Here is a 23,883-nt window from a genome sequence, read left to right as displayed (position 1 = left end):
GAACTTAGGAGGCCTTATGAATCTGAATGTTTAGTTGAACCTTAAAACACCTCGAATACCAACTCAACAGTCTTCTCTTTGTCCCTCATCGGCCAGACCTGTGCCACATGACCAGTGCCCTGGACTTCAGGGTTGACTGGAGGATCAGATATTTGGCTTTCCGGGAAGGCAGGGGAGAAAGTCTGGAGATGAGGGAGCAGTTCCCCAATGTCTGCCATACCCCATCCATCCGGCGAGTGTTTCAAGGATGAGGGAGCCCCTAGGACTTGTTCAGTCCTCCAGCTGAAAGTCTGAAGAGTTGAGAAGACTTCGTATAACTGACAGGAAAGCAGGCTTTCCTCCTCCTCTGGGTGAGAAATCACACTGGAAGAAAACCTCCTTGGAGTTTTAAGGAGGGATGGCTTTCAGTCCCAGCACGTGCCTTATTTCACACCGTGTAACTGTTAATAATAATGAAAGATAACAGTAACAGTCATAGGGACACCGTCCTAACCTTTATTGGGCACTTAGTGTGCAAGCCCCAGGGATGTGTGCTGTGCCCCTACTTCATGTCAGCCATCATAGGAGGGCTGATGCTTCCCCCCATTTGAGAGGTTAGGAAAAGTGGGGTTCAAGTAACTCATCTAAGGTCTGATGGCTGGGGGCGGGGGTGTGTCCTAGAGTGGTGAGGAACGGCGGGACCTGCAGGATGTCCTCTACCGCAGGACATGGAAGCTGGCAGTGGCATGAGTCCAGGTGGACCAGATGGTTGTCTACCTCTGAATGAGTCTTTGTAAAAGTCTAGCTTTTATGGCTTCGTTAAAACCAGAAGTTTGGTGCTGGTCCCAAGCAATGAAGCCCAACAGTGGCAGCTTTTGGACAAAACCACAAGGGCTGATAGATAGAATTCTGCTCCTCATACTGTTCTAATCCAACAGCCAAAGCTTATGTGAGATGTCCTGAAACACCGCCCACCCCACCAGTAGCTCTAGCCCTGTGCTAGAATGTGGCTTGTCCTCAGGGATCAGGGCCCTGGGATCCCTTACAACCTATCTCTACTTTGTAACTTCCCACCTTTGAGAACATGGGGACCCCCATCACTGCCAAGCTTGCCCCTCACACCTTCCTTCTCTTGGGGGTCCTCTCAGTGATAAAGCCACTTGTTTATTATCATGCAGTGAACACCTATGATCTGACCTCTTAAAAATGGGCAGCTGGGATGAACCTGTTCGGATGAGACTGCTAAACTGAAGGCTGCTCCCACCTCTTCCTCTTCAGCCTGTCAGAGGGGCCAGGCTCCTGAGCCACAGAGCAGGCCTGAGGGGACGGGTCGGCATGGGTCTGGGGTGCTATTGGCAGGAGGACTGGAGTAAGGTAAATCCCCGGCACCAGCGGGGCCCAGAGCGTTCCAAAGGGAGTTTATGAAAACCAAAATGACTTTCCTTTTTTACAAATAGTGTTTGATCTTGTCCAAATGGAGTCGTGAATAGGGATTAGACAGATTTTAAAATAGGAATTTTTATTCACTAGAGGTTTGTGAGTACTTCTTAGAACAAGCCAGAAGCCATAAGAATTAAAAATGCATTCTACCCTGGAAATCCTTATTTCCCTTCTCTGTCTTCATATCCCTGTACTTCTCCCTTTCCTGCCTGTACATCCCAGACCCCTAATCCCTCTCTGCAATAGAAGCTACTATTGAGTCTCTGGTGACTCATCCAAGAAATTTCTTGGGCATATACAAAACCATGGATCTTTTTCTTAAAATAGAGATTACACTTGGACACATGAGTCCTTACTTTTCTTTTTCTCTTTTTTTTTCTTTTTTGAGATTTATTTATTTATTTGACACAGAAAGAGCGTGTACACAAGCAAGGAGAATACACGTTAACAGGAGAGGGAGAAGCAGTTACCCTGCTGAACAGGGAGCCTGATGTGGGACTTGATCCCAGGACCCTGGGATCATGACCTGAGCCAAAGGCAGACCCTTAATGACTGAGTCAGGCACTCCTGCTTTTTCATTTCTCACTTCCCCTTGGAGATAAGCTACTATAGAGCCTCCTAATTATTAAGTGGCTGCCCAGGATTCAGGTTCATGGACATATGATGGGTATTAATCAGTCCCCAGTGGACCACTTGTTTGGTTCTGGTCAGTGCAGCAGTGAGCAGCCTCATGGATGTGTCTCCATGATCATGTGCTTTGTTCCTTCACAGAAGCTGTTCCTAGATAGAGCAAGGTTGCAGACCAGCCAGAAGCAACTTAGGTAGAAATGGCCCAAGAGGGAGACAGTGTCACCAACACTGTCAGCCGTCTGGCTGTAGCCAGGCCAGTGGATGGAAAGTGGCATATTGTTGGTTTTACACTCAACATCCTCCATTGGAAGTGAAGCTGGGATGCCTGAGTGGCTCGGTTGGTTAGGTGACTGCCTTTGGCTCAGGTCATGTTCCCAGGGTCCTGGGATCCAGTCCCACATCAGGCTCCTTGCTTGGCAGGGAGCCTGCTTCTCTCTCCGCTTCTGCCTGCAACTCTGCTGGCTTGCGCGCGCGCTTATGTGCTCTCTCTCTCTGTATTTGACACATAAATGAATAAATAAAATCTTTAAAAGAAGAAGAAGAAGAAGTGAAGCCAAATGCTGTTTCATGCATTTACAAGCCTTTTTGGATTATCTGTTTTGTGTGTGTTGAGTTTGAGGAGTTCTTTATAGATCTTGAATATCAGTCCTTTGTCTGTATTGTCATTTGTGAATATCTTCTCCCATTCTGTGGGTTACCTCCTTGTTTTGTTGTCTTTTCCTCTGCTGTGCAGAAGCTTTTGATTTTGATGAAGTCCCAAAAGTTCATTTTTGCTTTTGTTTCCTTTGCCTTTGGGGACATGTCTTGAAGGAAGTTGCTGTGGCCAATGTCAAAGAGGTTACTGCCTATGTTCTCCTCTAGGATTCTGATAGATTCCTGCCTCACATTGAGGTCTTTTATCCATTTCGAGTTTATCTTTGTGTATGGTGTAAGAGAATGGTCGAGTTTCATTCTTCTACATATAGCTGTCCAAGTTTCCTAGCACCATTTCTTGAAGAGACTGTCTTTTTTCCACTGGATATTTTTTCCTGTTTTGTCAAAGATTATTTGACCATAGAGTTGAGGGTCCATATCTGGGCTCTCTACTCTGATCAACTGGTCTGTGTGTCTGTTTTTGTGCCAGTACCATGCTGTCTTGGTGAACACAGCTTTGTAGTAAAGCTTGAAATCAGGCAACATGATGCCCCCAGTTTTGTTTCTCTTTTTCAAAATTTCCTTGGCAATTTGGGGTCTTTTCTGGTTCCATACAAATTTTATGCTTGTTTGTTCCAGCTCTTTGAAAAATACTGGGGAATTTTGATCGGGATGGAATGGAAAGTATCTCTAGGCAGTATAGACATTTTAACAATGTTTGTTCTCCCGATCCATGAGCATGGACTGGTCTTCCATCTTTTTGTGTCTTCTTCAATTTCTTTCATGAGTGTTCTGTAGTTCCTCGAGTACAGATCCTTTACCTCTTTGGTTAGGTTTATTCCGAGGTATCTTATGGTTCTTGGTGCTATAGTAAATGGAATCGATTCTCTAGTTACCCTTTCTATATTTTCATTGTTAGTGTATAAGAAAGCAACTGATTTCTGTACATTGACTTTGTATCCTGCCACATTACTGAACTGCTGTATGAGTTCTAGTAGTTTGGGGGTGGAGTCTTTTGGGTTTTCCATATAAAGTTATCACGTCATCTGTGAAGAGAGTTTGACTTCTTCACTGCCAATCTCAATACCTTTCATTTCTTTTTGTTGTCTGATTGTTGTTGCTAGGACTTCTAGTACTATGTTGAACAAGAGTGGCAAGAGTGGACATCCTTGTTATATTCCTGATCTCAAAGGGAAGGCTGTCAGCTTTTCCCCATTGAGGATGATATTTGCTGTGAGTTTTTCATAGATAGATTTTATAAAGTTTGGAATGTTCCCTCTATCCCTATACTTTGAAGGGTTTTAATCAGGAACAGATGCTGTATTTTGTCAAATGCTTTTTCTGCATCAATTGAGAGGACCATGTGGTTCTTTTCTCTTCTCTTATTGATTTGTTCTGTCACATTGATTGATTTCTGAATGGTGAACCACCCTTGCATCCCATGGATAAATCCCACCTGGTCATGGTGGATAATCTTTTTAATGTATTGTTAGATCCCTATTAGCTAGGATCTTGAGAATCTTGGCATCCATATTCATCAGGGATGTTGGTCTGAAATTCTCCTTTTAGGTGAGGTCTTTGCCTCATTTGGGGATCAGGGTAATGCTGGCTTCATAAAAAGAGTCAGGAAGTTTTCCTTCTGTTTCTATTTTTTTAATCAGCTTCAGGAGAATAGGTATTATTTCTTCTTTGACTGTTTGGTAGAATTCTCTGGGGAATCCGTCAGGTCCTGGGTTCTTATTTTTTGAGAGTTTTTTTTTTTTTAAATCACTGCTTCAATCTCGTTACTAGATATTGGTCTATTCAGGTTGTCAATTTCTTCCTGATTCAGTTTTGGAAGTTTATAGGTTTCCAGGAATGCATCCATTTCATCTAGGTTGCTTAATTTATTAGCATATAACTGTTGATAATATTTCTGATGATTGTTTCTATTTCCTTTGTGTTAGTCATGATCTCTCCCTTTTCATTCATAATTTTATTAATTTGGGTCCTCTCTCTTTTCTTTTGGATTAGTTTGGCCAGTGGTTTATCAGCCTTATTGATTCTTTCAAAAAACCAGATTCTAGTTTCATTGATGTGTTCTACTGTATCTCTAGTTTCTATCTCATTGATCTCTGCTCTAATCTTGATTATTTCCCTTCTTGTGTGTGGGTTGGCTTAATTTGTTGTTGATTCTCCAGTTCTTTAAGGTATAAAGACAGCTGGTGTATTCTGGATTTTTCAATTTTTTTGAGGGATGCTTAGATGGCTATGCATTTCCCCCTTAGTACCGCCTTTGCTGTATCCCATAGGTTTTGTACTGATATGTCTTCATTCTCATTGGTTTCCATGAATTGTTTAAGTTCTTCTTTGATTTCCTGGTTGATCCAAACATTCTTAAGCAAAGTGGTCTTTAGCTTCCAAGTGTTTGAATTCCTTCCATACTTTTTCTTGTTGTTGAGCTCCAGTTTCAAAGCATCGTGGTCTGAGAATATGCAGGGAATAATCTGTCTTTTGGTATTGGTTGAGCCCTGATTTGTGACCCAGTATGTCGTCTATTCCATGTGCACTCGAGAAGAATGACTATTCTGTTGTTTTAGGGTGGAATGTTCTGTATATATCTATGAGGTCAATCTGGTCCAATGTGTCATTCAATGCTCTTGTTTCTTTATTGACAGTCTGCTTGGTTGATTTGTCTAATACTGAGAGTGGCATGTTAAGATCCCCTACTATTAATGTGTTCATATCCATATGACTCTTTATTGATTAACTGTTGTTTTATGTAGTTGGCTGCTTCTGTATTGGGGGCATAAATATTGACCATTGTTCAATTGTTAGATCTTCTTGGTGGATAGACCCTTTAAGAATGATATAGTGTCCTTCTTTATCCCTGACTACAGCCTTTAGTTTAAAGTCTAATTATTAATCTGAGAATTGCTACCCCAGCTTCTTTTGAGGCCCATTGGCATGAAAGATGCTTCTCCATCCCTTCACTTTCAGTCTGGGTGTATCATTAGGTTCCAAATATGTCTCTTGTACACAGCATATGGACGGGTCCTGTCGTTTTATCCAGTCTGCAACCCTGTGTCGTTTTATGGGAGCATTTAGGTCGTTCACATTGAGAGTAATTATTGAAAGACATGTTTTTATTGACATCATGTTACCTGTGAAGTCCTTGTTTCTATAGATTGTCTCTGTAAATTTCTGTTCTATGTCACTCTTGGTTCTTTCTTCTTTTATGGAACCCCTCTTAATATTTCTTGTAATGCCTGCTTGGTGGCTACATGCTCTTTTAAACCTTGCCAGTCTTGGAAGCTCTTTATCTCTTCATCCATTCTGAATGTCAGCCTTGCTGGATAAAGTATTCTTGGCTGCTTGTTCTTCTCATTTAGTGCCCTGAATATTTCTTACCAGCCCTTTCTGGCTTGCCAGGGTGCTGTTCTGACAGATCTGACATTATTCTGATGGACCTTCCTCTGTACATAAGGAATCCCTTCCCCGTAGCTGCCCTCAGGAGCTCTTGTCTAAAATTATGATTCATCAGTCTCACAATCAAGTGTCTCGAGGTCTTTCTAGATTCGTTGATCTTGGGGGATGTCCTTTCTGCCTCAGGGACATGAATGCTGGTTCCATTCCCCAGATTGGGAAATTTTTCATCAAGAATTTGTTCAACTATATCTTCTAGTCTTCTTTCTTTCTCCTCCCCCTCAGGGATCCCAGTAATTCTGACATTGGAACATTTCATGGCGTCATTTATTTCCCTAATTCTGTTTTCATGGTTTCCAAGGTGTTTCTTCCATCCTTCCTCCTCATCCTTTTTCTCTGTCAGTTTGTCCTCTAGATCACTAATTATTTCTTCTGCCTCAGTTACCTTAGCTGTTAGAGTATTTAGGTTAGATTGGATCTCATTGATAGCATTTTTAACTTCTTCCCGGGGAGACTTTCATTTCTGCCCTTAGAGTTTCCATGTTGTCACTAGTGGTTTTCTCCAACTAGCCATTGCCTGGATAATTGTTAGTCTGAATTCTCTTTCTAATATACTGTTTACATCCATATCCAGTAGTTCTGATGGAGAGGGCACAGTCTACAAATTTTGCCTCTGTCGGGTGTTCCTCCTCCTAGTCATGCCACAATCTAGTCAAGGTGCACCCTCTCCACTGATGTCTCCTGCCCCCATATAGATCCTGAAGTGTATAATCTTACATCTCAGGCTGATTTCATGGGTGTTTCAGAGTGTTCTGGTAGATAATTAGATCAATTTAGCGGACTGGTTGAAACAGGGTCTCCTACTTCTCCACCATCTTGCCCCTCCTCAAGCCATCAGCTACTTCTTCCAGGCATAGATACACATTCATTTCTTTCTAATTTTAGGATATAATTCCATCAGCAATGAGAGGGGAGAGTCAGCAGCTTAGATCTGATGGAGATCCAGTGTCCCCAATAAGTGGCTGGTGACATCTACAGAGTCCACAACAGGAAATAGGCCATGCCTTGCACAAGTCCCTGCTGGCAAGCACACCCGCGTGTGTCAGGAAGGCCTCTCTGCCCTTCAAGGAGCTAGTAACACACACCTGAGGTCTCACACAGGCAGCCGGGCCTGGCCCCAGTGTGTGGTCAATCAGTGGCCAACCCTGCCCCGAGACCTTCTGGACAACACCAGCCACCCCAGCCAGGTGGAGCAGGAGACTACCGTCATCTTTTGATATTTTTGCATTTTTAAAATTTTCATTTAAATCCCAGTTCGTTCTCACACAGTGTTATGGGTATTTTCAGGTATGTAGTATAGTGATTGAACACTTCCATGTATCACCCAGTGCTCATCACAAGTGCCCTTCTTCATCCCCGCCACCTCTTTCCCCCATCCCCCACCCCCGCCCCTTCAGTAACTATCAGTTTGTTCTCTCTATTTAAGAGTCTTGGTTTGCCTAACTCTCTTTTTTCTCTTTGCACATCTGTTTTATTTTTTTCATTCCACATATGAGTGAAATCATATGGTATTTATCTTTCTCTGACTTACTGCACTTAGCATAATATTCTCCACCTCCATCCACATCATTGCAAATGGCAAGATTTCATTCTTTATTACGGCTGAATAATATTCCTGTGTGTGTGTGTGTGTATGTCTTCTACATATTCTTTATCCATTTATCAGTTGATGAACACTTGGGCTTCTTCCATAGTTTGGCTATTGTAGATACTGCTGCTATACACATTGGGGTACATATATCCCTTTGAATGAGTATTTTTGTATTCTTAGTGTAAATACCAGTAGTGCAATTGCTGGGTTGTACAGTAGTTCCATTTTTAACTTTTTGAGGAACCTCCATATTTTTACTTTTTTAAAAATGCATTTTATTTTACTATTATTATTATTTTTAGAGAGAGGAAGAACGTGAGAGTGAGCATGAATTGGGGGAGGGGCAAAGGGAGAACGAGAGAGAGAATCTTAAGCAGACTTCATGCTCAGCTCAGAGCCCCATATGGGGCTCAATCTCATGACCTTGAGATCATGACCTGAGCCAAAATCAAGAGTCAGTTGCTCAACCAACTGAGCCACCCAGGCGCCCCTCCATATTTTTACTTTGTTGAACGTTTTCTATCATCAATTGTATCTGTCTTTTTCCTTTGAAGCTACTAAGTTTTTGAGATTAGTATGACCTTAACACTCTTTTTTAAAAAGATTTTATTTATTTATTTAGAGCATGCAGGAATGGGGGGAGGGGCAGAGGGAAAGGGAGAGAGAGCACCTCAAGCAGACTCCATGCTGAGCGTGGAGCCAGATGCAGGGCTCGATCCCATGACCCTGAGACCACAATCTGAGCTGAAATCAAGAGTTGGACACTCAAACAACTGAACCACCTAGGTGTCCCAACCTTTACACTCTTACTATTATTTTTTTTTTACTTCTAGAACTTTTATGATTTTTTTCACTTGAGTTCCATATTTAATATTTCTGGAATTTATTTTGGTATATGGATCCAGAAAGAATTACATTTTAATCATTTTCTTGCAAACAGCTAGTCATTTGTGCCAAAACCATTCCATAAATTTTTCCCTCTCTGATTTGAAATGCTGCCTTTATCATATAATACATCGTCCTTTATACCTAGGTCTGTTTCTGGATCTCCATTGAGATTCCAGAGCCAAGCTGCTTTATTTAATTGAGGATTTATAGTGCATTTTATTACCTGGAAGGCTAATGTCTGCCTTCTGTCACTGTCATTTCTGTTCAGAACTTCCCTGGATCCTCTTGTGTATTTTTTTTTTCCATAGAACCTTGAGAATTAGCTTATCCATAGAACCTTGAGAATTAGCTTTATTTGACATGCATTACATTTATCTTTATGTTAGTATATGAAATGGCAGAAGCCTCCATTTGAAACCCCATTTGGGAAATCTAGGCCCTGCTGATCTCTCTCTCTCTGGCCAGCAGCCTCGTAAGTGAACTTGGAAGTGGATCGTCCCCTGTTCTGAATGGCTGCAGCCTTGGGAGAGTCCCTGAGCCAGAAGCACTGAGCCCAGGGGCACCAGTGTCCCCCTGCCCACAGAAACTAACAAATCCTTGTCATTTTCAGCTGCAAAGTTTGGGACAATTTGTGATGCATGTATATAGATAACTAATATCCTGTGTTTTTAAGATAAGCATGTCATGATTCATACTGATTTTAAGATAAAATGCACCATGATTCATATTGTCAGGACTATAGGGTTTTTACATTTGTACCTTTTCCCCCTCCTCAAGGACACCCACCTAATTCTGCATTTGTTTTATTCTATCAATCATACAATAGTCTCAGAGTAACAAGACCAACATCACCAAGGACATGTGATTATAGATACAATTCAGGATTCATTTGCATTGACTTTGGTCTTCAGAGGATAGCCCAGGAGGGATGTACTGTTAAATTACTGCGTTTTGAAATCATTCAGAATAGTTCTCTTCATTACCATGTCATGACTGCATTCACATTTAGGTGCATTTTTTTTTCTTTAGGAATTTGTTTTTTTCATTGAATTTTGTCTTATAATTATATAAAATACTTACATGGTTCTGAAGTCAAGTATAGAAAACAGGATGTCTGCGAAGGCGTCTAATTTCTTACGCCATTACCCCACCTCCCAAATCCTTTCCTCCCGCCGGGGATCACCAGTTTTAACATTTCACCTATTTTTAGGTGGATCTTCCCCTTTCTTAGATAAATGGTAATGAGTTAACACCCTTTTCTCCATCTTCCTTTTTTTTTTTTTAAAAGAGATTATATTTATTTATTTAACACAGAGAGAGAGTGTGCAAGTGGATGGGGGCGGGTAGCAGAGGGAGAGGGAGAAGCAGGCTTCCCCCCAAGCAGGGAGCCCGATACTATGCTGGGGCTTGATCCTAGGACCCTGGGATCATGACCCAAGCTGAATGCAGGTGCTTAACCCACTGAGCCACCCAGGAGCCCGTCTGTCTTCTTTTTTTACACTTGACTCCAAGCCCTGGAGATTATGCCGAGTTCTGCCCACTGCAGAGCAGTACATGGAGGTGCCCTGTGCTGTTTGGACGCCTGCTGCGTGGATGGATGTCCCCTAGGCAGGAACATTTGGGCGGTTTCCAGGGTTTTGTTCTTAGAAATAGTGCCACAGTGAGCCACTTTATGCCTCTGCCTTTCCCTGTTTTTGGCCAGTTTTTGTATTTGTTCTGCTCTTTCTGGGATGTCATTCTCAGGTCCAAGCGGGTGTTTAGGACCTGACTTGGGCAGATCTGTCCATGGTACTGAGCTTGGTCTTGACCTTCCTTGACTCTTTGTCTTCCTCTGGCCGCCGGTGACTTTACCTGGTTTGTTGGGGGTCTAATGATCCATGCTGTGGAACTTTCACATCCTTTCCTTCAGTGATGACCCAGCCTGTCCTGCAGCCCCAGGCAGGCCCTCGCCCCAATGAATGTTCCGAGGCTCTGGTTTCTCAGACGGCATCTTCTCTTTTATTGGAGCCCCCTTATGGGGTCCCCTTTAACAGGGGCTTCCGGGAGGCCCAGCTCAGCCCACGGCAGTGGTGGCTATCTGGCTCTGGGACAGGCTGGTGTGTGTGTGTGGGGGGGGACTGGTATTCAGGGCAGGTGGAGCCCTGCCAGAGCCCAGAGACCACACCCCAGGTCAGTTGGTAGAAGGTCTGACCTGAGGTCCAACTTCACGACTCTGAGGTTCATCCCCTCCTGCCTCAGCCACTGTTGACATAGCTTCCCTTCCCCAGGCCAGCTCTCGCCTTCATTTCAGTGGCTTGCCTGGCGTGTGGCCTCAGCACTTGGCCTGCTCCTAGCCCCTCCTCCCTGTCCTGTCTCCTCAGAGCCACAGCCCCTCCTCCTAGCTGAGACCAGTCCCTCTCTGTGCTTGTGAACCTCACCCAATCTGATGTGTTTTCTCTCCCATATCTTCCACTCTCCCCTCTGTGGACTTCTGAGAGCATCCGTCCTGGCCCGCAGGTGTCCATAGCCAGCACTCCACCACATGCCGCAACCCTCTGCCTGGCTCTCCGAGATCACTGCTGGCTTCCTGGTCACTGTGCACAAGAAACGAAAGGGCTCCTTTCTCCTCCTGCCAGCATGGGCACAGCTGAACCTTCCCCTGGGCACAGGGTGCTAGAGCTCGGTGGAGCTGAGTCCTAGGACCTCTCCCCACCCAGTCCCCCTCCCCCGATGATTCTTCTGTGTCTGCACCAACACGCAGTTTATCAGGACCCCTGAGTCCAGCTGCCTCCTGAGCGCCTTGGAAGACTCCCAGTTTCCTGCATCTATATGTGCAGAATACCCACCCCCAAGGCCAGCCCCCTCCCCAGCATCCCCTCCTCATAGCTGCAGCTTTGTCCATCCCATGGTACAACCTGCTTCTCAGCACTCCTCCTGTGGAATTGAACCTCCAGAGTGGATCCAATGTGTCGCTGTCTCTGGCACCATCATCATGCTGGTCCACACCATCACTACTATCACCGATGCCACCACCACCACCACCATCATCATCATCACCACTCACTCACTCACTTGCTAGGACAGCTTCAGTAGCCTCCTGGATGCTCTCCCTTCTTCCCCTCTGTGGTTTGCCTCTCTGTGGCCAGAGTTGCTTTGTAAAGACAGAGAGGTTGGGCCACGTCCCTGACCAGTACTCTGCAATGGCAGTCCTTGGTGTAGCCCCAGGATCCTCGCCTCTGGCTGGCACTCTCTCTGCAGCCTCAGCTTGTTGCAAATGCTGGCCCACTCCATGCACCTGGGCAGTTTGCACGTTTTGTAGCTTTTGAAAGGTGCTATACTCTGTCACCCCAGGGCCTTTGCACCTGCTCTTGCCTGAGCCTGGAAAGCTCTGTTCTCTTTTCCCTCTATGATTTTTTTGATCCCTTTGTATCCTCCAGGCCTCAGCTCAGAGAGCAGCTACCCCCAGCTTCTCAAGGTCATACTCCCCTGTTGCTTCTTCACAGGTACAACATCCTTCCTTCACGGCTTCACCACATGCCATCCTGATGTGTTTATTTGGTGACTGTGAGACTGATGTTGGCCCGTGAGCTCCACATTTTCTGTCCTCATGGGAGGGCTCAAAAATCCTAGTACCTGAATCAGTGGCAGTGGTCTTGTACAAAGTCATTTGATCCCATGGGCACTGTCCTTATTTGTAAAATTGGGACACTGAGATCTGCTTCATGAGGGTGTTGAGGACCGAGTGGAACTAGACCTTTGTTACACACAGAGGTCTGGTGTGTCAGGGGTGGGAGCTGTTCTCAGCGACCTTTCAGATACACACTCACACGTCTGCCCTCTGCTGTGCTCTGGCTCTACCCAGCAGTCCCCTCCCCGCGAGACAAGCAGAAGCAGGCACAGGTCTTGGAATTAATGAGATTACCTGGATCCAGGCCACTTGTGGGAAGCCTCTGTCCACCACCCACCTTCAGGATAATTTCCCCCAAAGGTGTCAGGGACAGAGGCTCCAAGGCATGACCCTGTTGGACCTCTCACCCCTTTCCCTGCTCAGAGAGGTCTGCAGGGCTTAGGTTTTCCAACAGACATTTCAAACAGATGCTTCCTCCAGGAGGAAGGAGCCTGGCACAGCCTGTTCTGCATGTCCAAACTGTGCAGCTCCGTTCTGCATACGCTGATGTTTGTACGGTCCCAACAAGAAACTCACAACAAGAAAACAGAAATCAGCAATCATTCTCTGAGGACACAGGATGGCCTTCAAACCTTTCTTTATTCTTTTGTCGTTCTGTCTCCCTCTGGTGGTCTTGGCCTAGGGTTAGTTCAGGAGTTGAGCCGAAGAAGAACAACTTACGCCCAGCCGTAGTGGGCCCCCTGCGTTAGTATCGTCGTGAGGCGGTGTGATCTGTGGTTCTGCATTTCGTGATCGGAGTTGAGAGCGGTGTCTGCGAGGCTGAGACGCCCGCCTCCCCACACCGGCCACTCTTCTCTGCTTCCTAATGAGTGTGCAAGTGCGAGTGGGTCTGACAGGCAGGCAGGAAGCTGAAGGCACCGGTTTTGTTTTGTTTTGTTTCCTTTTTGAAAGAAAGAGCAAGACAGGGATGACAAGAGCCTCCGGCGGAGGAGGGCCGCGGAGGTGGGCATCTTTTGGAGTTGTAACAAAGACCAGAATCTTTCTCTGGCCTCCTCCAGGCAGCAGGTATCCATGGGTATTGGCGGTGGACCCCACTGCCCAGGATGGGTGCCCTTCGCACCCCGCAGCCATCTGGGCTCCCAGATCTGCTGGGGCTCATTCGGGGTGGGGGGGGCAGCTTTTAATGTATCTACTCTGGGACATAGACTGAAACAGGATGTGAATTTCAGAAAGGTCTGGCGAGCTGCCCCCGGCCAGCCTGGGAAGTGGCAGGGGGAAAACCAAAGGACAGTGGCCTCAGAGGGTGGGAGTCCATTCCAAAGGCAAGGCCTAACCTCCCACCCCCAGGGACGGGTTCCACAGAGAGCCAATCGACTCCTGCCCCACAGATGGGGCGTGAAGACCCTTGTCCAGGCCCCAGCCATGGGTGCTGACCAAGGGTGTGGGTGCTGTGGGCGAGCAGTTACCCCATGGCTGCTGGGACCGCGGGACTTTCCTGCAGAACACAGTGGCACCATCTACTGGCCAGTAGTGGTCATTGCATGGAGGACAAGTGGCTTGGCCCTGCTATGTATGGGGTGACCGTAAGCAAATGATGGGCACTTGGAACCACACTTACTGGAGAGAATGAGGCCTGAGGGGAAGATGGCATAAGATAGCAAAAATGGACACGCTTCAGTGAAGCCCGGAGGGGCAGGGTGGGAAGTTCCACCGTGTGACTGGCCGTCCTCTTTCCCTCTGTGGGGGTGGCACCTGCCTTCCCCTAGCAAGTGACAGGTGCCAGTGGGCCCGCAGTGCACACCAGGGCTGCTGATGGATGGACAGGGAGGGTTTCCTCCCTCCACGCCCCTTCCCATTCTGCAGCCGTCCCCTCCCATCTCTTACTCTCTTACCACGATGTCGCCAGCCCTGGCCAGCTGGAGGGGGGTTGTCATCTCCAGAGCTAGGACCAAGGTGCCCGAGATGGAAGGAGCCACCAGGAATCTTGCCCTTGGGACCTGGCACTGTGTAAAGAGCCAGCCCTGCCGGGGAAAGCAGGTGCCGGCCTGGCCTCTCAGCAGCTTTGCTCCTAAGAACACAGGGGAGGAGGAGGGCTTGTGTGCTGATGGTCAGGTTTGCCCAGAGGGGTGCTCTTCAGTGTCACTGGGGCGTGTGTGTAACGCGAAATCCCAGAACCCACCCGATGGGACTGGGTCCTCTGCAGGCTCCTTGGGCTCTGAACATGATTCTGGACACAGAGGAGCTGCTTGGGATCTTCTGTCCCTCCGTCCCCGACTTCAGCTCCAGGCATTTTAAATCTGGCACCTCCCACTGCCCCGTACGGTACTGGGTTTGGAGAGGTTTGTACCACTTTGTACCTGCAGCGTGGGGACTCCCCACGTCGATGACAGTGGAGGCCACCATGCGGGATGTGGCTGCCTTTGGGTCTGACCCCTGCTCTGTCCCTTAACATCAGTGTGACCGTGGCGTCTCTTTGTCGTCTGAGCCTCAGAGGGCTGTCAGGTCATGTGCCCACAAGACCATGTGAGCGCACTCACTGGCCTCGGACCCTGCCCGCTGGCCTTGCTGCTGCCCCCCTCATCTGGTGCTCGAGGCCCTGCCTCGGCTAAGTGCTATGACGTGTCTTTTGACTTACGTGGAAATGAAATCTAAGACTTCGTTAACTAATGCCTTGTACTTTACATGCTTTTAGCATTTATGAAGCTCATCCTATTAATCTTACCTTTGCAAAAACCCTAAGAAGATAGAAATCAGGAGTCCCCCTCACCCCATTTCACTGGTGAGTAAATTGAGTCCCCCCCAAAAAAAGAGAGAGAGAGAGATGACTGTCCCAAGGACACAAAGCCTTTTCAAGCAGGACAGGTGGAAGAGCTCAGACTCCAGCCGTGTCCCTTGATCCATGGGCAGGCTCTGTGGGACCCTAGAGGGCTGTCCTCACCTCCCTTCGGACCCTGAGAGGGGTCCCAGAAAACAACACACTCCTTTTCAAGGATTTCCCTTTACACCGCGCAGGTCTGTGCTCACCGCGGCTTCTGAGAGCAGCTTTCCCTTTCTTCATCAGATCCAGGCCACCCCCGTCCCATCAGATCCAGGCCACCCCCGTCCGCCTCACACCGGGGTCTGCTTCCTGCCTCCTAATTCTTATTGTCTGAGAAGACCTTGCTTGTTTGTTTGCTTTTCTTACCCAGCTCTCTAAGAGAGGGCACCTCCTTGCCTTAGTCCCAGTCCTTGTTGTGGCTGTCCCAAAGCCCCCACGGAGTGTCCCTCAACGTTGACAGGTGGGAGGGGGAGGGGCAGGTGCCTTCCCTCTCTGCAGAACTGGGGGGGGGGGCAGCCCATTCCCCACCCCGCCTGCACAGATACCCCAAGTGCTTGTTGCTGTATTAAAATACTCATGACGGTAACGTGGCTTGCTGAGCCCTTCTTCTAAGCTCCGGCCCAGCCTTCACTGCATCCTGCGTGGCCCCTGGGGTGGGTGGTCCTGGGGTCAGAGGCCTGGGGAGTTGTAGGCTCCGAAATGGGCCCCCTCTCCTGGCCAGCCCTTCTTGTCCTCGGTTCTCTGAGTGTCCTGCCTGCAGCGGGGAGCACGGGGTGCCGGGCCACCCGCTGCTGGGATGGCCTTCCTCTGTGGTCTCAACAGTGTTTGGAACTCCTCTTTCTCTTGTGTTCGGGCTTGTGGTCGTAGAGGGACTTTATGACCTCGATAGTGTAAGATGCCTGCCCATGGGGGCGCCTCGTTGTATCTGCGGGCCCTGATGTCATGGTGGGCACTTGGTCTCGGACCTCCCAGTGGGTGCACAGGCCTGCTTTGGAGGGGTGGCTCTGTGGGCCCAGGGGCCCTGTGAGAAGCTTTGTGGACACTCCTCTGTACCTACATGGGTGTGGGCACTTGTACACGCATGCACGTGTGTGTGTAGAGGGGTGAGGGCTTGTTGACCCATGATGGACTCTCGGTGAAGTGAGAGGCTCTGGGAGGAGCCCTCAGAGTCCTCTGCACTGAGGTCCCACCACCCAGGTCTCTGCGGGCCCCACCAGAGCCAGCACCAGCTGCAGGCCGGAGTGGGCAGCCCGGGAGGCAGTGGGTAAGCTGGGCTAGAAGGGAAGGCACCGTCATTCCACATGGCCACTTGGACGGACCTTTGGGGAAGGTAGCGGTGACAACGGGATGAGGAACGCTTGATCTGAACATGCATGTGCATGTGCTTCTCTGGGGTGTCTTTTAAACACTGGAAGGGTGAACTTATAAACCTGCCGGGAGCTAGGGTACGCCCTGAGCCCTCCAGCCCACCTGGCCCCAGCCCCCAACCTCCACCCCTAATCCCTCCCACACCAGCCCTCAACCCAGAGTTCACCCCCCACCCAGCCCCTGATACCCTCTTCTCAAGGCCCCCTGTGCCCACCGTCCCCCTTGGCCTTCACTGACCCCCGAGGCTGTGGAGCCCTTGGACCACCACCTGTCTGCTGCCTCCTCCAGATCCAGCAGTGCCGGCTGGGTGGGAGGAGCTTTCCCAGAGAAAAGCATGTGGTGGGGAGACCACCCAGAGGGGCAGCTCTCCCCCTCCAGACCTAGGCCCTACTTTCTCCTGTCTCTCCTCCCCCACCCAAGGCTCTTGAAAGGACCCCTTCACTTGGTTCTGGAACAGAAGATGCTTCTTTCCTCCAGACACAGATGAGGGGCTGGGAGAGGTGCTTGGGGAAAGGCTTTGCCAGCAGACTGTGGGAGTCACGGGGGTGTCCTTCCTGGGGGGAGGACCAGGTAGGCTCTGTGAGGGCTCTGTAGCCCTCTCAGAGAGGGCTGGGGGGCTGAGGGGTGGGGTTTGTTCCCTGAGGGTTTGGGGGAGCCTCCCAAAACTTATCCGAGATCCCTGGAACAAACCATCTGAGCCCCCAAGAGGAAGGGGTGCATCCTCTGGGCGCTGCTAGGGAGGCTGTCAAGGTCAGTGGGGAGCAAGAGAGGGGGTCCCCCGGGCAGTGGTGTCAGGATGGGAGGGCCCCCACAATTCTGTGGTTCATGACCTGGGGCGTTCCTAAGGTGGGACCTGCTGCGCCCATTATTACTAACAGATTCCGTTCAAACTTCAGAATACTTGACCTTGTTCTAAAGCACGTTATAAAAATTGCCTTTAGTGCAGGAGCTGTGGTGCTGGCTTGAGCAAGATGGGAGTAGGTCCCCAGCTGCAAGTCTGACATGGGAGCCCCTGGGGAGGAGTCTTCAGGCAGCCGGTTGAGGCTAATGGACACACGCTATGACCAATTTTGGAGCTGTAATGGCAAGTCCACAGGCTGAGGCTTGTTCCAGTGAAAGCCGAGTGCACGGATCCCCTCCCAGACATCTCCCTGTGGGCCATTATCTCCTGTGGTTTGAAGAGAACTAAAGTTTCAGAAAGTCATTTGAAAAACCCGCCCTGAATCCAGGGTCAGCCTGGTGTCAGGGCAGCTGCACATTCCCATCTCGGGGTGACAGCCTGCTCACAGTGGGCCCCTCACGGAGCCCCTAGCACCCGAGCAGCCGGGGGTGGGCATGTGGGCCGGAGCTGGGGTCCCATTCTCTGGGGGGTCTGCTGACGTCAGGATGACAGAGCCCAGCGAAACTGCCCTTGTCCCCTCACACGCATGGGCCTTTGAATGGGAGCCCTGTTTGGGGGCTCAGGGACAGTGGATGGGAGCACTGTATTTTGGGGCTCTCAGGATATTCTCCTGAGAGAATGAGAGGCCCCATGCAGTCTGCAGCAGGTGAGTTCTTAAAGGACCCTCCCGTAGCAGCCTGGGGGGTACCTGTGGGTAGAAGGTTCAGATCTTCCTTTTGCTGCTCTGACCAAGCACCAGAGGCTGCGGGGTTTACAAACCATGGAGGACGGAAGTCCCAGATCGGGGTACCCGTGTGGTCGAGTTCTGGTGAGAGTCCCCTTCTGGGTGACAGATGGCCTTCTCTCTGTGTCCACGGGTGGCAGAAAGCAGGCAAGGTTGCTCTCCAGGCTCCCTTTTATCAGGGCACAGATCCCCTTCCTGAGGGCTCTGCCCTCCTTGACCTCCCAGACCATGTCCCAGAGGTCATACTTCTAATCCCATCACACGGGGGCGGGGGTGGGGGTGGGGGACGAGGGCTTCCGCATCAGGATTTTGGAGGGACACAGGCGGTCCACTGCTATTCACACGGTCTAGTTGAAGGCCGTCCTCACGTCCAGGATGGAAGGAGGCAGTGGCAGTGGCAGAACTGGAGAGAGGCCCACTTGGATTGGGAGGGGACAGCCTTCGGGGGTAGGTTGGTTATGGGAGAAGGATGAAATGGTGCTTATGCAGAGGGAGAGGGGGCACTTCTCAGGGGCACCTTTCAGGGTCACCAACATGTTCTGAGGGTATTTTGGCCTGTGAATTTGGAATGGAGCCAGTCTGCCTTGTTGAGCGGCTCTGGCTCTTTCCAGCTGCAGGCCCGCAGGTAACAGGTGGCTGGAGTTGTTCCGAGGCCCTGGGGCCCACAGGTGGGACATGGGGCAGGGAGTCGTGGGTGTTGGGCAGATGTTATGGGACTGGTGGACAGTGGCATCCAGGCTTTTGGCAAGTCGATGCTTTTAGCAGCAGAGAGGGTCAGAGGGGAGAACACGGTTCCCCACAGCTGGCTGAGGGTCGGGGCTGGGAGGGGACTGCTGGCCCACGGGGACCGGCCAGCCCTGTGGACCCTGGAGTGAGGGGGAGCCTGAGAGTCAGAGCCAAGGTCCCTCAGAAGGAGGGGTCTGGCCGAGAGGCAGGCAGGGAGAAAGAAGGCAGTGACTTGGAAAGGAAGGTGGTGGGTCTCAGAGGAAGGCCGAGTGATGGTCTGTGGGTTACAGGCTGTGGCCCCAGGGCCAAATGCTCCCAGCCACCCGGGTCCATGTATGAGGTTTTCCGGAGCCTGCTCATAGACAGATATGTCTGCTCATAGACAGATGACCTGGGCCTGCTTTTGTCCTCTGGACGCAGAGGGGACTCGTTGGACCCAGACTGCAAAGCCTAAGATATTTTCCATCTAGCCCTCTGCAGAAAAGTTTTGCTGACCTTAGCTATAGCTGCCTGTCCAGGACAGGAGTCAGTAGCCACATGTGGCAATTCCTGGGTAAATTACTTAGACTGCATGAAATTTAAAAATTCATTTCCTCTTGCAGTAGCCCCAGATCAAGTACTCCAAAGCCACACATGGCTAGCCGTCCCTAAACAGCACCAAGATAGAACATTCTACATCATGGCAGAAAGTTCCATTGAGAGCCCTGGTCTAGAGGCAGTGGGAGCAAGAGCTATGTCACCCAGCCTGGATCTGAGGTGTAGGGAATGAGGGGATCCAGCCCGGCAGGCCTGTGACAGGACCAGAGCCCTACAGCGCAGATGTGGAGGAGAAGGCCCCAGAAGAACTGGGGGGTAGTGGGCGGTTCCTGCTTCCTGTCCTGTTTCCAGAGGGCTCAGGGGTAGGCATGGAAATGCTGTCCAGTTTGGGACAGTGGGTCTCTGGGATTGCAGCATATGGTTGTCACCTTGGAGGCTGAGATGCCCTGTGTGACAGCTGCCCGAGGTCCCGGAATTGTCCTCCTGAGCCATGCATGTGGACTTTTCTGGCCTGGGCATTGCATTTGTTTCCTTCCGTGTACCACACGCTGTGTGGTGATGCGGGGAGGAGACTGGCCTTCCTCTGCTGACTGCGGATGGGCCGTGGGTCAGCCCCATGCTTTCGTCCCCTGTCCCTGCGACCTTATTCCTTGGTCCTCTGGGAGGATGCTAACTGTGCCCTCATCAGTTCCAGGGCCCTGTGAACCAGAAGACCTCATTGATGGAATCATCTTTGCTGCCAACTACCTGGGGTCCACCCAGCTGCTCTCAGAACGTAACCCTTCCAAGAACATCAGAATGATGCAGGCACAGGAGGCCGTCAGCCGGGTCAAGGTACTGGTGGGCTCAGCGGAGCGCCAGTTTGTCAAGTCAGCTAAACTAATGGGGTCTGGCAGAAAGGGCGGGGTGGTCCGAGGAGATGACCCCTCTGGGCAGGACGGGGTCTGTGGATGCTGCCAGCCCCTGGGGGCTGAGAAACCATGTTGGGCCCCTCGTCTGTCCTCGCTGTCCCCTGACCTTCTTCATGGAGGCACAGGGACACGAGATCATGGTGGTCTGGAGGAGAGAACACAGCACCCCGGGCCTTCCTGCCCCACACCCCAGTCCTGCTTCTCTGCCCAAGAGCCCGGTGCTTCTCTGCCGGCCAGTGGCATCACTCCGTCCCGTCTCACCGCCTCAGATCCAGGCGGTTGTTGGTGATTCCCAGCGCCCGAGGGACGTGTGTGGGGGCTTCTCGTAGTCAGCATGCGTGCTTGCTGAAGTGGTGGCTACCGACCCCTCCTGCCCCTGTGGGGGGCTTCCCCTGAGCACAGGGTCGGGGTCCCGGGGGCTTGACCCCAAGACCAAAATAACTTGGCTGCCCTTCCTTCTTTTCCTTTCTTTCTTCCTTCCTTTATCCGTTTTTCTTTTCTCTTACATGCTGCGCAGAGGATGCAGAAGGCTGCTAAAATCAAGAAAAAAGCGGTGTGTAGGGCTCAGGGCTTTCCCTGGGTTTCTGGGCCTTGTCCTGTGCAGTTTGTGGGGCAAGTGGGGGGGGGGCGGTCTGTTTGCAGGAACACACATCACGTGGCAAACAGCTTTTTCCTCATCCCTGGGTAGATAAATAGTAGACTCAAGAACAAAACTACAGACACTGGTGTGTGCGTGTTTTTTTTTTTTTAAATTTTTAACCACCCACTTATGGAAAAATCTAATTATTGCCCTTTTTCCAGATTTCTTGTTTTTTCTCTCCCATGCTAGAACACGGCGAATGCCGCGACGTTCCTGCTTCACGCAGATGTTTTTACAGGTGACATTTGACACGACCATGTGATGCATTTAGCACTTAGGTCCCCTGTACAAAATTAATTAAATTATCCTGATATTTAAAAACTCATTAGGCTTAATTTGTTAAATCAGGATGATGATGAGAAGGTCACTTTGCCCACGAGATGCATTCCCCACTGGAAAGAGTTGCTGTGGGGTGTCTGGGAGGCTCAGTAGCCTCCGACTCTTGGTCTCCGCTCTGGTCTTGCTCTCAGGCTCCTGAGCTGAGGCCCCACATCGGGCTCCACGCCCAGCAAGGAGCGTGCTTTAAAAAAAAAGGGTGGGGGTACAGAGTTTCTGGGCATGAGTCAACTTAAAAAAAAAAAAAATCAAGTTGACCTCCAGTCATTTGTTTGTGAACCTGGTCATTTAGTAAGTGCTCGGTCCTCTCGATACAGGAAATCTCAAATGTTCAGTGTCAGAAGGCACTGATTTGCTGCAGGCTTGTTGCTTAAAGGGCAAGAGATTCAATCCTCTGTTCACCACCTGAACAGCATTTTCTGGGTCTGGGCGCTCACTTCCTCCTGTGATGAGACTTCTCTCCCTGGGCAGATATTTGATCTTTGCCCAGTGGTGGCAAATCCTTGGATTCCTTGAGCTTTAGGAGAGGAAAGAACTCACCCATCTCCCTCCTCCCAGCAAACTTTCTGCTAGGTGCCTCCAGGCAGCTGGAGCAGGGCTCTGGTCCTCCGTGTGCCATCCAGGGAGCCCAAAGGGGCTCCAGGGAGCAGGCGGGTCCAGCCCGGAACAGCCTCTAGACCTGCTGAGGCAAGCTGGTTAGATCCTGGAGAGCCGTTTTTCCCAAGCCGAGGGCTCCTTCTCTGGTCTGCTCACGTCTGGCTGCTGAGACGAGGGTGCGTCACGAGTCTGGGACCAGGAGGAAGCAGCATCCCCCACACAGCTAACCTGGAGTGACTATGGGGTCATGGCTCCCCATCCACAGACATGCCCACCCCGTTGTCTTGTGGCCTCTGTTGAATTCCTGCTGTTGACACACCCCCTTTCTTCTAGCAGAGAGTGCGGCGGGGCGAGCTTTGCTATTCCCTATTACCGATCAGTTTTGACTTTCTCCATTCACCCCCAGTTCAAGCCCACACCCCTGCACTTTTGTCCCTTTTCTCCCATCAAGAGCACAGCACTCGAGCTTCCTCCAGAAATTGTCACTAAAACCCAGTCCACCTGCAACTTTTCTTCTTTTTCTTCTTCTTTTTTTTTTTCCCCCCCTTCTGGCCAGACCTACTTTTTCAAGCAAGAGGGTTTTGAGGAATAATCCCATAATATGTAACGTTTGAAAGCATTGTGGACATACGTGCTTAGACATACATGTTAGAATATAACCTGGTTTTTCAAATCAGAGGAAAAGGAGTTCCTCTACATTCCTGCTATTTTCAACTGCATTATTTTGAACTGTATTTTTTTCTTCTTTTAAAATCAGCTGAAAGCCGTGCCACCTCAGGGTGGGCTGAGAGCCCAAAAGAACTTTTCCCTTGAAAACTGAGCTGCAGTGCAAATATATCAATATTATATAGGGTCTCTCTGCAACTCTGATTTCTTGAGGAATTGTCAGCGGGGGGATTTTGGATTTCAGATTTTGTAGTCAGGAATTAAATCACAGTTTCTGCTCTTTTGAAGTGGAAGATATGTCACCGTGGGCTCCCAGTGACCATGAAGTATTTCTTCCCTCAGTGGGTAAACTGAAAGAATTTGTGTTTCATTGCCACGGTGCAGTAGTAATTAAAATTCCCATGGGAATTGTAAAAACCAATTGTAAAAATTGTAAAAACCAATGAAAAGCTGTCCTGGTTTAGAGCAGACCCTGAATAAATAGTTCACCCAGCTTCTAGAACATTCCATGGACACATAAGCAATGGCCATAAGATGAACACACTCCAGGAGCTGACAAAACGGGTGTTTGTGTGACAGCTTCTTCTGGTTTTTCCCATGTTGCTGGGAGGGCAGTACTGAGTCCTTCTGGGGTCTTGCTTCCCTTAGGGTTTTTGGAAGATCAGCGTTAAGCCTGCTGGGGGGTTGACATAACTAGGACTATTTAAATCAGAAGAAGATGCTGACGATCTAATCCAATGCCTTTGAAAATGTCTTCCCCGTTTCTGGGGATCTTTGGAATCCCAAATCCCGGAAATGTGTGCAGCCCGAGTACACAGACCCTGTGCCTTTACCGAGTTTGATAAGCGTCGGCAGGCAGGCCTACTTTTTAGGGAGTGGAGGGGCTGCGCTTTGGATGCCGGGACCCAAGACCCCAGGCGTCCGGCCCCCCTCCATGCTCAGGCTTCCGGAAGCTGTCTCCTCCCTCCTTCTTCACGCCCTGTGCAAACTGCCTTCAGAACTCAGTTCGCTAGAGATTGTGCTGGAAGGCGGCATGCAATTGAGATTTCCCAGGGCTGCTCCCAGCTGGAGAGACATTTCCCTCTAGGGGCGCTCAGGGTCATTAGTAAAATTGTCAGGCCTTTGTTCAAGTTAGGTTTTTGGTTTTTGGGGGGTTTTTTTGTTGTTGTTTTTTGTTTTTGTTTTATTCATTTGTAACAGTATCCACTGTCCTTTCTTAGAATTCGGAGGGGGATGCCCAGACCCTGACCGAAGTGGATCTCTTCATCTCCACCCAGAGGATCAAGGTGTTAAATGCGGACACACAGGTAAGCGCTTTAAAGACCGTTGTTTGAAATCATGTCATTAAACCCCTAACTTCCCACCTCAGGAACCAGAGGAGAACGAGGTCTGGCTGCGGGAGAACTTTCCCTCCGGGAACGAGCTG

The 23,883-nt window shown here is 49.6% G+C and overlaps 1 protein-coding gene across 1 annotated transcript in view; it reads left to right on the top strand.

The window, feature by feature from the left end:
* The window catches only part of APBA2 (amyloid beta precursor protein binding family A member 2), a gene marked incomplete at its 5' end in the record, with an annotated part of 68,499 nt that overhangs the window by 25,739 nt on the left and 18,877 nt on the right, over nt 1–23,883 (top strand). The window contains 2 exons of the mRNA XM_080808434.1: nt 19,996–20,141; nt 23,678–23,764. Coding sequence (XP_080664560.1) covers nt 19,996–20,141; nt 23,678–23,764 — 233 coding nt within the window. The remainder of the gene's footprint in view (nt 1–19,995; nt 20,142–23,677; nt 23,765–23,883) is intronic.

The sequence above is a fragment of the Martes martes genome (assembly GCF_963455335.1).
Source record: "Martes martes genome assembly, chromosome: 7".
NCBI lineage: Eukaryota > Metazoa > Chordata > Mammalia > Carnivora > Mustelidae > Martes > Martes martes.
Note: the sequence above shows the minus strand (reverse complement) of the source record. Positions and strands in the feature narration are given on the sequence as shown.